Source organism: Triplophysa rosa, linkage group LG15 (genome assembly GCF_024868665.1).
Source record: "Triplophysa rosa linkage group LG15, Trosa_1v2, whole genome shotgun sequence".
NCBI lineage: Eukaryota > Metazoa > Chordata > Actinopteri > Cypriniformes > Nemacheilidae > Triplophysa > Triplophysa rosa.
In genome coordinates, this window is record NC_079904.1 from 23165221 (window position 1) to 23180499 (window position 15279).

The 15279-nt window shown below is 38.2% G+C and overlaps 1 protein-coding gene across 1 annotated transcript; it reads left to right on the plus strand.

The window, feature by feature from the left end:
• The first annotated feature begins 523 nt into the window (after positions 1–523).
• On the plus strand, positions 524–13873 carry kcnk2b (potassium channel, subfamily K, member 2b). The gene is made up of 7 exons (XM_057353916.1): positions 524–722; positions 1418–1728; positions 2426–2543; positions 5726–5886; positions 7253–7475; positions 8127–8266; positions 9249–13873. Coding segments are annotated over exons 1-7 (1278 nt in total). The 5' UTR covers positions 524–721; the 3' UTR covers positions 9573–13873.
• Positions 13874–15279: the final 1406 nt, after the last annotated feature.

Here is a 15279-nt window from a genome sequence, read left to right on the forward strand (position 1 = left end):
AACATCTCTATTTATCGTAATACCTTGCTAAAAACAATTGAAACCATCACAAAAATTAGAATGGCTTCCATTACAATATCATTATGAAAAAGCTGTATACCATTAAACTATTACAAAATTCCTTTATGTAGTGTGTTCCGGGTCATATTCCAGTAGAATAATGGTGGTGGTTCCCAACAGCCATATAACATCACACCAACAGAACCCAAGACATAGAGACCACCAAAGACCATAATAGTTTCCAATACAATTGCCTGGTTAACCATTAAATCAAGGGGCTACAATTACACTAAAAGCTTTCAGTCGGCAGCTCCCCCTTGCGAAAATGAACCACGGTTACCATGGTAACCACAAATTAACCATGTTTAAGCATGTCAAACTGAAGCTATACAAATGGTAACCTATTCGCCAAAAAACAAGGTTACTACACTTCTACTATAATAAAACCAAGGCCAGTTTTCGTAGGGGCTGCAACCAGCAGCACACTCCACCTTCGCGCGCGCGCTCGCGGCGCGTCATTGGACGCGGTGAGTGGATGCGTTCAGATGCGCGTGTGTCTTGAGGAGACCCGCTTTGCTTTCTTCCTCCATCCGACACGCGTTTTCTGTCAGGCGAACACAACGAGGTCGGATCAAATGAAATGGACCCGCAGAAAATCTGCCGAACCGCATCGAGCACACTGTAACGCGAGCGCGGAGACGCGCGGAATACTGAGCCAAGAAGTAAGTTACATAATGTGTGTGTGTGTGAGTGAGGATGATTAAATCAAGTATGAAATATTGTACTCGAGAACATTAAACCAGATGTCAAATAAAGCCACTGTAAAACGGCATCCGCACTCTCCTTATAGGCATTCTAATTGGCATCAAAAATGTATAGATATACATAAAAGGAAAGATATGTTTCTATTAAGATCTGAAGAGATAAATGATGGGCTGGTGATGTGATTGTTTTTTTATGGCTGGTTTAGCTAAACAAGAAGAATATTTAAAGCTCATGTTCATATAGAAACACTGTATAGTACAGCGACTCAGAAACATTCATAAATGATTCAAATATTCCATTGCACCTCATTTTTTCAGACATCTCCATACTGCATATATTACATTTCATATCGTATTATAGCCTATGTGTTTCGTATTATGAAGTGTGAATGAAGTGGGCTATATTTGGTATAGGTCTTGATATTTTATTATCTATGAAGTGTACAGTAATTTAAAATAACAGCATGCATATAGGCTTATTATGGAAACATTAAAACCAAATCGATCCATCAACTTATTCATTCTTTCATTGACTGCTTCTTTTTTTTCTCTTTCTACTAGTATTCTTTGTTTCTTTCTTTTATTGGTTCTTTTTTATCACCCCCCATCTCTGCCTCTCTCTCTCTCTCTCTCTCTCTCTCTCTCTCTCTCAGTGGCTGCTCCGGACCTTCTTGATCCTAAAGCAGCCGCTCACAACTCTAAACCACGTCTGTCGTTCTCGGCCAAGCCAGCGGTGCTGAACTCCTCGGATGATTATGAGCCTCGTATGAGCGTCATGCGCTGGAAGACAGTGCTGACTGTGTTTCTGCTGGTGGTGCTCTATCTGATTCTCGGAGCGACAGTGTTTAAAGAGCTGGAACAGCCGAACGAGACGTCCCAGAAACTCTCCATCCTGGCAGAAAAACTGGAATTCCTCTTGGAGCATCCCTGTGTCAACTCATCAGACCTGGAGAACTTGGTCAAGGTGAGACAGCACGAATGCACACACTGTTCCTTCTACTTGCATAACACAATAAACTGCATTCTGACATTTATTTTGGAATAATCTGTCATCTGGAGCTGGAGTAACAGGCAAAACAAATTTCCTCTAAGTTATGTAATGTAAACATTTAGATTGAAAACACGATGTAGCTGCATAAGTCTTGAATTGTATGAGAGAGTGTGACTTAACAAAAATCTCAGAAAATCTGACATTATCTTCTTATGTGTGTTCGCCAGTTTATGCTCAATTGTTCTGTCCCCATGTGCCACATGCATTTCACAGGTTTGCACTGTAAACGTCACAGGGGAATACCAGACTTTCACACGCACACCATTTTATGATGAATGTCTCTGAAGTAATCGTGTTTCATGTTGAATTACCTTCTCGTATCCTTGTTTAACATTTATTGAACTGTAAGTAGGGGTTTTTGGAAAAACTGTCCAATATTTACGTTCAGTTTATATATATGTATGTTCATATATGTTCAATATTTATTTGGTGGCACTAGTTTGCACATGTTAAACACTGATGCACGAACACAGTGAACTGAAATGAAATGTGCGCATTCATCAGATATGCAGCAGAATTGTAATGTATAGAAAGTATAATGTATAATCATTTCATGTGCAGTAGTATTTTAACGTATACGTTAAACGTATAGTATTCCTTTTTTTATTAGCAAGTGGCATCCGCCATACGAGCAGGCGTGAACCCTTCAGGAAACTCGTCCAATCAGAGCAGCTTATGGGATCTCAGCAACTCGTTCTTCTTCGCTGGAACCGTTATTACAACTATAGGTACTAAACCCCCCACCCACGCACGTACACACAAGTACACCGATATATCGGCCAATAATCGATTTTGGTCAATAAAAGCACTATTTTTCACACTATATCGCCGATAGTTTAAAAACAGCTGACGATCAGGGCCGATATATCCTGTCAATCAAAAGAGGACAGAAAATGCAAGGAATTTGTAATCTGTGTATAGAAAAAACATCACTAGTTTGAAGTATCGGTGCATGGTAACCAGAATGTACTATTACTGTAACCATGCTGTTGGTAGTAAATCTATGGTAATACAAATGATATTCAATCCAAAAAGTCGACAGTAACCCAAATAAGCACAGTTACAGCAGCTATGCAGACAACACATTAAACATTGAGGGGAATTGGTTATGGCAGCTGAAGATCCCTCCAGGTACCCTTACTGTCAGCTAAGAACGTCGCCTGGCCTCCGATTTCCATTTCTGCTGCCACATGCAGATGGTAAGGTCAGAATTTGGTGTAAACAACACAAATCCAACCAGACCTGTTCCATCGGTGCCTTATTTCAATAGCAGAACCTGTGTGACCATGCAGAATCCCAGCTAACACAGAATTTTCTCAGAACTTGGGCTAACGTTGTCTAAACGTTTTTTTTTTTTTGACGTTATCAAAACGTTCTAAAAACGCTGGCATAAAAACTTTATTTGGAACTTACACTTTGGATCTTTTGCTCAATGGTTCCCCCATGTGGTTGATAAGCGCAATTGTCTGTTACCAGTGTCGTAAATAATGTCACCGTATAAGCTTCCCCGTGGGCAGCGCAATACACATGAATTTGTTTACTAAGCTGAGAGAACCGGCGAATGCAGAAACGTTGTTTGGAAACTCTTGCGCAGGCAGGGGATGGGCGGGGCTGTGTGTACCGACCCCAACACAGAACTTACAGAGTGGTTTGAGCCGCTATGAGGCTGCTCAGGAAGCAGCGGCAGTAGAATTCGTCCGGTTAAGAGTTGTTTTATATTTATTATTTTATTAAATTATTTTAGAGACATTATTTTAAGGTCGAAAAACTACAAAGTGTTGCTTTAAATTGTTAGTGGAAGATTTAAAAGCATTCAGAAAAAAAATTGGAACGTATTTTTGGGTAACATTGTATAATAACTGCATGCTGTTAATCATTAGTTAAGCATTAGTAAACAGTTAATTCATAATTTATAAAGCATTATCCCTACATTAACATACATCAGGAAGCAGTTTATAAATACAGATATTAATGCTTTATTCTTGTTTCTGTGGTAGGCTATATGAGACCAGTTTTCTTTTATTGCACTTCTGCTTTTTATTGTCCTTATGTTGTTCCAATTGCTTCCATTGTTTCCCTCATCTGTAAGTCGCTTTGGATAACAGCGTCTGCTAAATGACTAAATGTAAATGTAATAAGCATATTGGCTCTTTATTAGTACTTATAAAGCAAATATTCTCCATTACCATATTCTGCAGCCATAATCCTACCCAATACCTAAACCTTGTAAAAGCTTTGCGAAGCACAGACAACTCCTAAATAACTGGTTTGTATGTGTATTGTTTAATTTAGAAATGATAAACTGATCATTACTAAATAAATATAAATAAATAAAATACACTTAATGGATATGCTTATGAATCAAGAATAAAGCATTAATATCTGTATTAATAAACTGCTTCCTGATGTATGTTAATGTAGGGACAATGCTTTATAAATGATGAATTAACTGTTTACTAATGCTTAACTAATGATTAATAGCACGCAGTTATTATAGGTAAAGTGTTACCTAATTTTGTTGTCTGGGATAATTGCTACACAGCACATATAATTGAATGTCATCACTTATGAAAATAAATTTAGTGTACTCTGATGTCCTCCACACTGTCCAGCACAAAGGTGCAATTTTTTGTTGACGTTTCAGTTTGGCAACGTTTCAGTCCACCGTTCTTAAAAGAGTGCACAGTCATTCTGTAGACATCAGCTCTATCACTCTTAGTAAATCCCTTCATTCTAAAATAAAGACTGAATGAAGTGCTGTTGGAAAGCATTCGAGACGCAAGACATTGCCAAAGGTCTTGTGGAGTGAAATAATAAAAGATTGCAAAAGCACAAAAAATAGCATGTTTGTAGCAGATTGGTTTTCCATATGTGCAATCTGACATACTGAGTGATTATTCAAGCAATGTCACACAAGCAAAACGTGCCTGCGATTTGGCTGTAGGCTTGGACAGAGGTTACACATTCAGAGCAATGATGCATTTCAATCATTTTTGTTTATTTCTAAAGGGTTTGTTAATAAATACGCCTATGTTAATGCTAAACGTGCACACCAAATCTTACTGGGAAAGAGAGCGAATGTGTTTCAGATTTTGCCAAGATGAAACTGCAGTTTGGGTTCAATAAAACATAAGTTAGTCAGGCTGTCCCTATGCCAGCTGTCCTGAATTTTCATGTGTCATAGAAAGGCTTGGAATACTGTTCCCAATGCTTTACGATAATACTGTATTTTAAAAATATTGATAATATCATGGCAAATAGGACAAATATTTCCAACTAATTTTAGTATTTAGAAAAACAAGAGGACTCAAACACACTGCAGTATTTTTCTTGTGAATAACTCAATAATTGATGTAGAATTATTGTTATGTCAGTGAATGTGTGCAGGAGGATGAAGCAGAACTTCAGAGAGCTCAGAGCCGGCGGCTGCGATGAATTATTGATCAGTTCACTGTCAGATGACTGACTGAGTGTTAACCCCTCATCCAGAACAACATTAAAGCTCATTTACAGCTCACCTTCTCTCAAACCTCCAAACCTGAATGTGTCGTCTCGTTTACATCTCGCCTTTACTATAAACACTAAACCCTGAATGTACTGTGAGCAGATCCAATGAGAAAGCCCTCCGGCACTTATTCATTCTCTTCCAAACCCTAGTGAGCTGCCTACAGAAACATTTCTTGAAAAATAATGATTACAAAATAAAAGTCTTGTTTGTCTTGAAAAACATAACTGTCTTAAAAATATATATATATATTTTTAGTAAACATTGAAAAAAGGTCCCACAGACCCAAACACCACACAAGGGTTAAAACTATTAAGACAAAAAAATCACTATTTGGGAAAAACGCTTCTTTGCTAAATATCATTTATATAACATTTATATTCTGTATTTTTGATCTCCATTCAGGTTTTGGGAATATTTCACCTCACACAGAAGGCGGTCGTATCTTCTGTATTATCTACGCTCTGTTGGGAATTCCTCTGTTTGGATTTTTGCTGGCAGGAGTGGGAGATCAGCTTGGAACCATCTTTGGAAAAGGGATTACTAACGTTGAAAAGATGATTGATGTGAGTTAAAGCAATCGTTTCATATTTACAAAAATATTACATTTAATCTGTACAAAACCATTTCAGAATGTTAAAGCGTATGATGTATATTTTAAAGTGTATATGTTATCATTAAGATAATCCAAATTCAAATAACGTTATACGTTGAAGTCTTTTTATCAACTGGAGTCAGATCAAATCTTAAACCTAAAATAATAATATTAGCAACAACCCAGAGCGCTGAAAAGACCGAACGCGCAGATGCCTTCGCCACGCCACTGGTTTCAGTCCAACTGTTCTTAAAATACAGTCATTCTGTAGCCATCAGCTCTATCACTCTTTCCACCATTGGGCTAGTGGGTGGTTTCTCTCTCTCTCTCTCTCTCTTGCTCCATTTTTCACCACCTTACAATACATTATAAAAAGTAGTAAATGTAAATAAAAAATATTGCACATTGTGTAAATAAGTAACATTGCACGTTGTTGACAGAAGTGAGAAAACACTTGTTGGATAAGGTCAAGTGAAAAAAGATTTTTATGATTATTTCATAAATGAAATATGAAATAGTGAAAAAGTAAAATGCTTTTGGTAACAAGACACAAGTCATCAATGGCAGGTAAAGCTGTTGTTATGCATCATGAGCAGCTCTGTGTCACATTTCAAAACACAAATACACTGCTCTATCTAGTTTTTTAAATTAAATAGTAATTTCAATATATCAATCAATAATATGCATTTTCCATTTTAATTAGAGATTAAAAATCATTTTAAATCTGTATCGGGCGATAAAAGCAATTTTCAACAGGGGGAATGGGGCCCACAAGGGGGCCCCAGCTGATTTCTAAGGGGGCCACAAGATTACTAAAATTGTACAAAATGAGCATGATATTTCTTATTATTTGGCCACTTGTATAATGAATTAACGTTTTTCTAGTTAATGACAAGCTCTAAAATATTTTATTGGGTAAAAAATATGAGATTTTGTGAGTGGGGGGGGGACGGGAGGGACCTGTAACTATTGCTGAATACAATGGGGGACCTTGGAGTCAAAAAGGTTGATACAGTACTTCTCAGTCTGTGTCTCACAAAAAAACGTGTGCAATTCAATTACACAAACCATTTATTTACTCATTGAAGTGAATTCACACAGTTGTTGGTTTGGGGATAAGTACTACAGGTGTTGGAGCTTATCCAGAACACACTGAACAACATTTACATTTATTAATTTAGCAGACGCTAATACGACGTGACCTAAAATGACATTTCTGTTATCATTCACTCACCTTCATGTTTTCTAACCTGCTTTCTTTTTTCTGCGTAACACAAGGAATAGTTTTTAACAATGTCCTGCTATCTATTTGATGCTATCTCTTCGTCACTCTTTAGAAGTGGAACGTGAGTCAGATGAAGATCCGTGTGATCTCCACGCTTCTCTTCATTTTGTTCGGCTGTCTTCTCTTCGTCACTCTGCCAGCTGTCATATTCAAACACATCGAGGGCTGGAGCCCGCTCGAGTCCATCTATTTTGTCGTCATCACCTTGACAACCATTGGCTTTGGAGATTTTGTCGCGGGCGAGGGCGAGCGACGTTACCAAGGAGAGAACAGTGGTGCGTTGCCCTAAAAACTGATCAGACTCTTCTTCTCACTTGTATTGATGTCGTTAGAAAAAAACAGATATGCACCAATACTACATTTCTCCACCCATACCGATTATTCAGAGGGATATCTGCCGATACCGATTCTGAAGATTAAATAAATATATCTTAACTTTCTGAATGTTATTAACTATTTCATTTCATTTTCCAGTCCTTTTTTGATTGAGAAGAGATATCGGCCCTGATTGTTTTTCTGTGAAAAATTGCTTTTATTGACCGATTCCGATTATTGGCCGATATATCGGTGCATCTCTAGAAAACAAAACGAACTTCTGGAAACAAATGAAGTTCGAACTTTTCAGAGTCATTTTTCTGTGACTTTAAATCAACTGTTGTTCACCAGGTGTCGAGCATTACCTACAGATCTTTTCCACTTACGTCTGATAACCAGACACACTTTCCGTTTCCAACACTACATCTTTCAAACCTTTTCTTGTGTTATGTTTTGCTTGTTTTTTGTACTGGCTCTCTTCAAAGAAATAAAAACGTCTTGGTTTAATAGTATCCAATGCAATCATATTCACATGTTTACCTGAATTTGTTCGCACTTTGTATAGCGTGGTGTTTTATTATACTAAATATGATGATGTTTTGCGTGTTCAGGTGGTTCTGAGATGGAGTATCTGGACTACTATAAACCCGTGGTGTGGTTCTGGATCCTGGTGGGTTTGGCGTATTTCGCAGCTGTCCTCAGTATGATTGGAGACTGGTTTCGTGCCATATCTAAGAAAACAAAAGAGGAGGTGTGTTCTACTGCAATACATGTACCGGGCACAAGACAACATTAAATCCTATTTAACTTTAATAATTCATGTTTATGGTCTTGCTGTGCATGTCATGTTCTTGAACAAAGAGCACAACGGTTTTTGAATGTAATTTAAACACTGGAAAATATGGTTTCAGCTGCGTAACCATCCTATCAACACCTGTCTCCTGGTCTCTTAGCAACCACCTCTAGTTCGATACAGATAGCATCTGAGCAAAGAGCTCTTACTCACAGAGGAAGAGAGGACAGGTAATGAGGTGGACTGCTGGAGAAAAACATCTCGTCCTGTTTTAATCTTATTTGGAGCACTATAGCCTAAAGGAAGCATGTGATCAGACGTTGCTCTTAGCTCTGGGGATTTGATGGAGGTCTCAGTTGTGTTTCATTTAAGTATACGGTTAAGGTTAGTTCAAATCATCTGGATTTGGACGAATTTGAAATGTTGTATTGAGATCTTCAATAAGATTGACTTTTGATTGCAGACTTGACAAATCTGAGCTCAGTTTGACACATTGTCGACATCTCTTCCGAAACTCTAATGACAGACACATTTGTCAGATTTCTGACTCTTTTTATCTGAGATAATATAATACATATTGCACTCCACTTAATCTCATTGATGTCGAGAAGAAATAAATGAAATATTAAAGAGATCTCATCTGTGATTTTTTCCTTTCTTATGAGCAGGGAACAAAGGTAACCTTACATTTTCCTCTGAGAGTTTGCTAGATGCCATTTTGTCTATCGGAAACAAATATAGCACCCACAAATGAACATTCTCTTCATCGCTCTCACGCGTGTCTGATGTTTTCTCTTCTGAATTTTTAACGGGGGTCGCTATTCCATAAAATGAAAGTGAAATAGACGAATAGCTTTGTGTGAGCAACAGACCAACGTTGAACTTTCCCTTGTGACAAATTGTGACCTGAGGGTAAAATGTGTCATTTTGCTCTCGACAGGTTGGAGAGTTCCGAGCTCACGCTGCTGAATGGACGGCCAACGTGTCCGCTGAATTTAAAGAGACCCGTCGCCGCCTCAGCGTCGACATCTACGACAAATTCCAGCGCGCCGCGTCCACCAAACGCAAACTGTCCGCTGAAATCGTCCTCAATCTACCTGACAATCAGCAGATGACACCCGGGAAACGAGCGCGCTCCGTCAACCTCGGCGACGAGAGAGAGGTGGGTCCCTTCCCACTCGTACGGAACGGAAGTTTGTTCCTGAACGGCCTCAGTCCGGATTACGCCCACCACATGGATAAAGCTTTAGTGAGAACAAAATGAACTAGGAATATTCACTGAACGCGTGTGGAGAAGATGTTGTATGGGCATGGAAAAAGATGCGTTATGAAAGTTAGGATGAACAGAACGAGAGAATGTCGCCATAGTTGTCCAAAGACATTCGCTTGTTTTTAACCTCGCGCCTTTCTGAATGATTCACCAGTTAATAGGCGACTCATCTGCATCAGATGAAGAGATCCTAAACGCCACTTCATGTATCATCAGAGATGAAAAACAGCTCATGTTCATGCGTTTGTCTGAATGAGAGCTTAGAGGAGGATTCGTCTGCGCTCACATTACCGTCCACCTACACTGCTCTCGTGAAGTCAGACCGCTTCAGACGAGGATGTGTTGTTGAATCATCACATCACTTCTAAAGGCAACTGAGACTTCTTAGTGAACACAGAGGGAACAAGGCACACCTGTCCCGTGTCTCTCCACCAGCTCACTTCTGGATTAAGAAGAAGTCACATCAGCATTTCTTTATGGCAAGTTTTGTTTATCAGACTGAAGCTCGTCTCGACTGGCAGACGCATGACGCAATATTCAGCATGAGTTCTGTGGTTTAGGGATGAGAGACAGCCCACAAGGTCCGCATCTTCTAGCGTTCATAACCTGGACGCATCATGAAGTTGCATCGAGCAATGTGTTTGTGCCTTACCTGATTTGCATAAACGCTTCAGTGAATCAGGGCCGAAACTATCCAGCGAATGTGTTTTATATCAATGGAGTTTCATTTTTACATAAGGTAGATTACGAAGTCATTCAGCCGGTTCAAGTGTCAAGCGTCCAGGTGATCGCTATGTGTGGACGTCTAGACGACGTCAAGCTGCGTGAAATTCCCAGAGATTATAGTTGATTTGGAAAACACACGCATGGTTCTTCAGTTGTTTAATTGGGAATAGGTTATCGCGGTTCATGAATCATTACTGTTGCCGTTGGCAACACTGACAGACCCATAAAAGACACTTCAGGACACAATGAACCGGAGGTGTTTTACTATTATAATTAGACACAAGCTGCGTCCGCATTTAGAGGCTGGATCTTTTACAGTCGAATATCTAACTGAAATTAGACGTATTTGGTTTTGGTTTTACGCTCCTATCGCCAGGGACAGCATCAAGATGTTTCTGATGACTTAAAAAAGAAAATAAAAACATTTTTATTTATAGAACATTGGACACAAGAATTTTCACCCAAAAATAAAAATTCTGTGATTTATTTCCACTCATTTGATGTAAACCTGTATGTGACTCTTCTGTGTAACACAGAAGAAGATATTTTGAGAAATGGAAGTCAACGGGGTTCAATGTTGTTTGATTATCAACGTTCTTCAAAATATCTTCTTTTGTGTTCTGCAGAAGAAAGAAACTGGTAAGGGTTTACAACCACATGAGGGGGTGAAAAATAAATATACTGAAATGTATTTGAAATACATTTATTTTATGCTAAGTATACTGCAAATCCATTTACATCTTATGTACGTAATACACTGCGATTGTATTTGTGGTATACTAAATTGGTAAAAGTCTGCTAAATTGGAACAACTAATTTTGTACTTAATATACTTTAATTGTGCAGAAATAGTGCCGAAGTCCAACTAAAGATACATTTAAGTGCTTCAGGTACACTTTACATATCTTGCATTGAAAGATTGATTTTATTAAAAAATCATAAAATCCTTATCAAAAGTGACATTAGAACACATTTTTATTTAAACACAGGCTTAATATGAAGAAATGCGCATTGTGTTTAAATGGTTCTCCAAATAACGTTTAATTATACTTTTATATCAGTAAGTCACGTCAGTAAATATGTTATTTAAACTATACTTAGCATGAAATAAATGCATTTTAAATGAATAGTTTTTTTACTAGGGAAATGATGAAAGAATTTAAACTACCCAACAGTAAATCAGATTAACCGACCTTAAACATACTGCATACATGAGAAAATGCCATATATCATATATTATTAAAAGACTGATAGGGATTCTTTGGAATATGTTTACTGATCTGTTTTGGGCCATTTCATCGAATGGGTAACATTGGTCAGATGTAACTGAATCTAATAACACACATATTTTACGAATCATTGTGTGTATATCTCAGAAAACTATTTTTTTTACACAGTTTTTAAATGGAAGGCAGATGCATTTTTGTAACAGGACTGAGTTTCAGCATGAGATTAACAAATACATGAAAATGAACCCTAAACACATGAAAATAACATGAGGTCATTAAGCAAATTTAGGTATTATGAGATTGACCCTCTCCATTCCTAGCTAAAATAAATATACAAAAAGACAATGAAAAAATGAACTTTTGTTATTCACGTGGCCTTCAGAAGACAAAGATGAGGAAACGTTCTGCACTACATATGTCTTGTGCAACATTTGAAGGTTTTCAGAGGTGAGGATGTGTGAGGGTAACAGGGCTGAGTGAAAACCCGGGGACACGACTACAAATTTGTAATATATATCGAAAATATTAGGCTATACATTTTTGAAGAAAATTTTTGAAGCATAGATGGAATATGGAATTACACAAAAATGCAAGAACAAAAATGATTTTTGAGGGCTTTAACCTTTATATTTCATGGTAAAATATAATGTTAAGGAGTGAGAACACATAACAATTGCTATTTTTTTCAGTTCTTAAATTTGCAGTTAGGTTAATGTGCAGGGCACTTTGCTCAATAATAAAATGTATTTTAAAGTGAATATTTATGCATTTTAATACATATAATGGCCTGGGGACAGAAGTGTCACCAATTAGGCGGAATGTTTATTTACAAATATCCGGTCATCCCCGGCACTCATTATAGAAGTGGCTGTGATGAATCCATTCATTCTATACTTCACGGCCTGAGAAAAGAGGAAGGCATTTTACCTTCGGAGGAGGCATCCTCTGAATTGTACACATCCGCAGACTGTTATAATCATATCTTACACCTGACAACATAAAATGACAGTATTTGTCATTTTGACTAGCCATGCCTTTACATAAACTGACGACATAAACGTGATGCTACTAACACTACTAAAGGTACATTTTCAGTAGCATGTTTTCAGAACAAGGGGTAGTTCACCCTTAAAGAACAATTCTGTCATCATGTACTCATCAACTTTCTTTCTTCTGCAGAACACAAAAGAAGATATTTTGAAGAATGTTGGTTATCATCGGTCCCCGTTGATTTGCAATGGTTTTGTGTCCACACAATAGAAGTCAATGGGCACCAACGGTTTTCGTTTACCAACATCTTTTTTAATATCTTGTTTTTTTGGTGAATCACTCCTTTGATTGTGACACAACATTACACCAAAGTCCGTTTACCGGAAGTCGTGCCACTCGGCGGCCATGTTTGCAACGCCTCTGGTTATTTACATTGTAGCAAGTCAACAGTCCTATCTCTTTGAATGGTGAAAGGTGGATATTTCTAAAAACGCTGGCAGAAATCACAATTAAAGAGCATTTTTCCGATCAATGATTAAACCTGATTAGGCTGGTACCATAACTTTGGTGTGCTAAGCTTAATTTGCGTTAAAAATCACCTTTTTCGATGTCACTTCAGCTACTGCGCATGCGCACCGGCTGGCAACCGCCTCACGAGAACCTCGCCCCAGAGAGGCGTCAGTCTTTATCGACAGACGCTTGAATCCTTCTACTGAAAGGCGGGGCTTTCTCCGCCAGAGCGGCCATGTTGAGCGTTGCATTCCTCGCCATTCATTGTAATGGCAGTGGCGCATCTTTTGTTAACATATATTATCTTTGATTACACTCAAAAAAATCTTGGGTTCTTTTCAACCCAGCGTTGGGTCTGAAAGAGATGAACCCAACCGTTGAGTTATCAATTAACCTTTGCTGGGTCGTGTCAAATATCAAGATATTCTGGGTTAATTTAACCCAACAGTTGTGTTTGTCCCTTTTTGACCCAACCGTGGGTTGAAAATAACCCAACATTTGATACTGTTTGTATTGTACTACACATGCAGCTCTACAGCGGAGAGAGATGGAGCAGTTTATCAATAACACAATACAAAGATCTCTCTCTCTCATCTTCAGGTCAGATTGAAAGTTCATGCAGATGCTTCATTTTAATAAACAAGACACATTCTGTTGTTGTGTATAAGTGTAAATTATTCTCTCGTTTGATGCTTTGATTGTGGAAAATAAATGATATGATCTGATAAACAGCCTTAATGCAGTTCAGCTGTGGGGTTTTTATGGTTGGTTGATGCACACGTGCATCAGATGGGCGTCGAGATGTTGTATATCAAAAGATCACTCTTATCTGTCCCATTCACCTTTTTTTAAGTTTACAATAACTTTAATCAAACAATGATTGTTTTGTCTGATTACTCAGTACTGTCGCTTCGGAGATCTCAGTGTCTTTCCAGACATTTTATTACATTGTTTCTTATGATAATGCCTCATTACTCATCCTAAAATGAAAAGGTTGCGGGTGGTAATCTCTGACATCCAGATCTCTGGGCTGAGGAGGATAGATGGCACACAGTTGCCATGGCAATCGGCGACTCATTTTAGCCACCAGCTCAGTTGACACTGCTGCAAGTTGTTACTATGGTAACCGAGAAATCGAGTAAATTTTGTCCTTCGCTCACCCTCTTGACACTCCTCAGGGAACGAAGAGACACTGAGAATCACACGCAACATTACTTACCAACTAAATGTGTCTCCTGAATGAATCGTGTGTTTTCAAATTCGCCAGAGACGAATCGATCCGACAGATGCCATTTTCTCTCTCTCAAGTTCCCAAGGAAACTTCATAGGAAATATGATGTGAAGTTTAAAGACATGTGTTTTTGAAAACGTGCTGCTAAGTGTCTCTAGTTAAACAAAACACAGCAGTTTCTGTCACGGTCCCACCGTCTTGTTTATGAAATTCTAGTCATGTGGTGGGATCGGGGCAGAGTCCTTAGGTTATGTGTGGAGAGAAACATATTGTTGTCCGTTTGACAATAATATACGTTCTCTCCAGTGTCTTGTCATTGGCCCCATTCCTCTCGTTTCCTTGTTATCTTTCCCTAAGTGTTTAATTACCCACACCTGCCCAGTGTCATTATCCCTAATTTGTGTTTCTCTATAAATACCCTCTTGTTTCTTTGTCTTGTGTTCTTGGATTACGTTGTATGTGCTTGTTGGAGTATTATCTTGTATTTCATCGTGTCTCGTACCCTGAGTGTGATTCCTGTTCTTGTCAGTCTAGTAAGTGTCAGTTTAGTTTATGTCTGGTGTGTTATCCCAGTTTATTGTTAGATAGTCTACGTCCTGTTAGAATTCTTGTGACTTGTTATACCCCATTGTGGGTCTTTGTTTTTGTGTTTAAAAATAAATATTCTTGTTGTTACCCCTGAACGCTGCCTGCAATTGGGTTCTTCACCACGATCCTGACAGGTTTCAGTACTGTTTAGATGATTTTTAACATTAAAAATAAAAGATCTATTTTTCTTTTTGTTTAGAAATGTCTGTGAACTAGAAGGTTTGCTTGAGACAAACTAAAATCACATTCTTCATCACGCTGTCATTCAGATTTTACACTTTAAAGGTCCAGTGTATGAAATTTAGCGGCATATAGAGGTGATGTTAAAAACTGCAACCAGCAGCTCACTCCCCTCCCTTTTGAAGCACTACGGTGGCTGACACGGGACCAAGATGTCGTCATGTTTTCGCTTCTTTGCTGAAGGAGA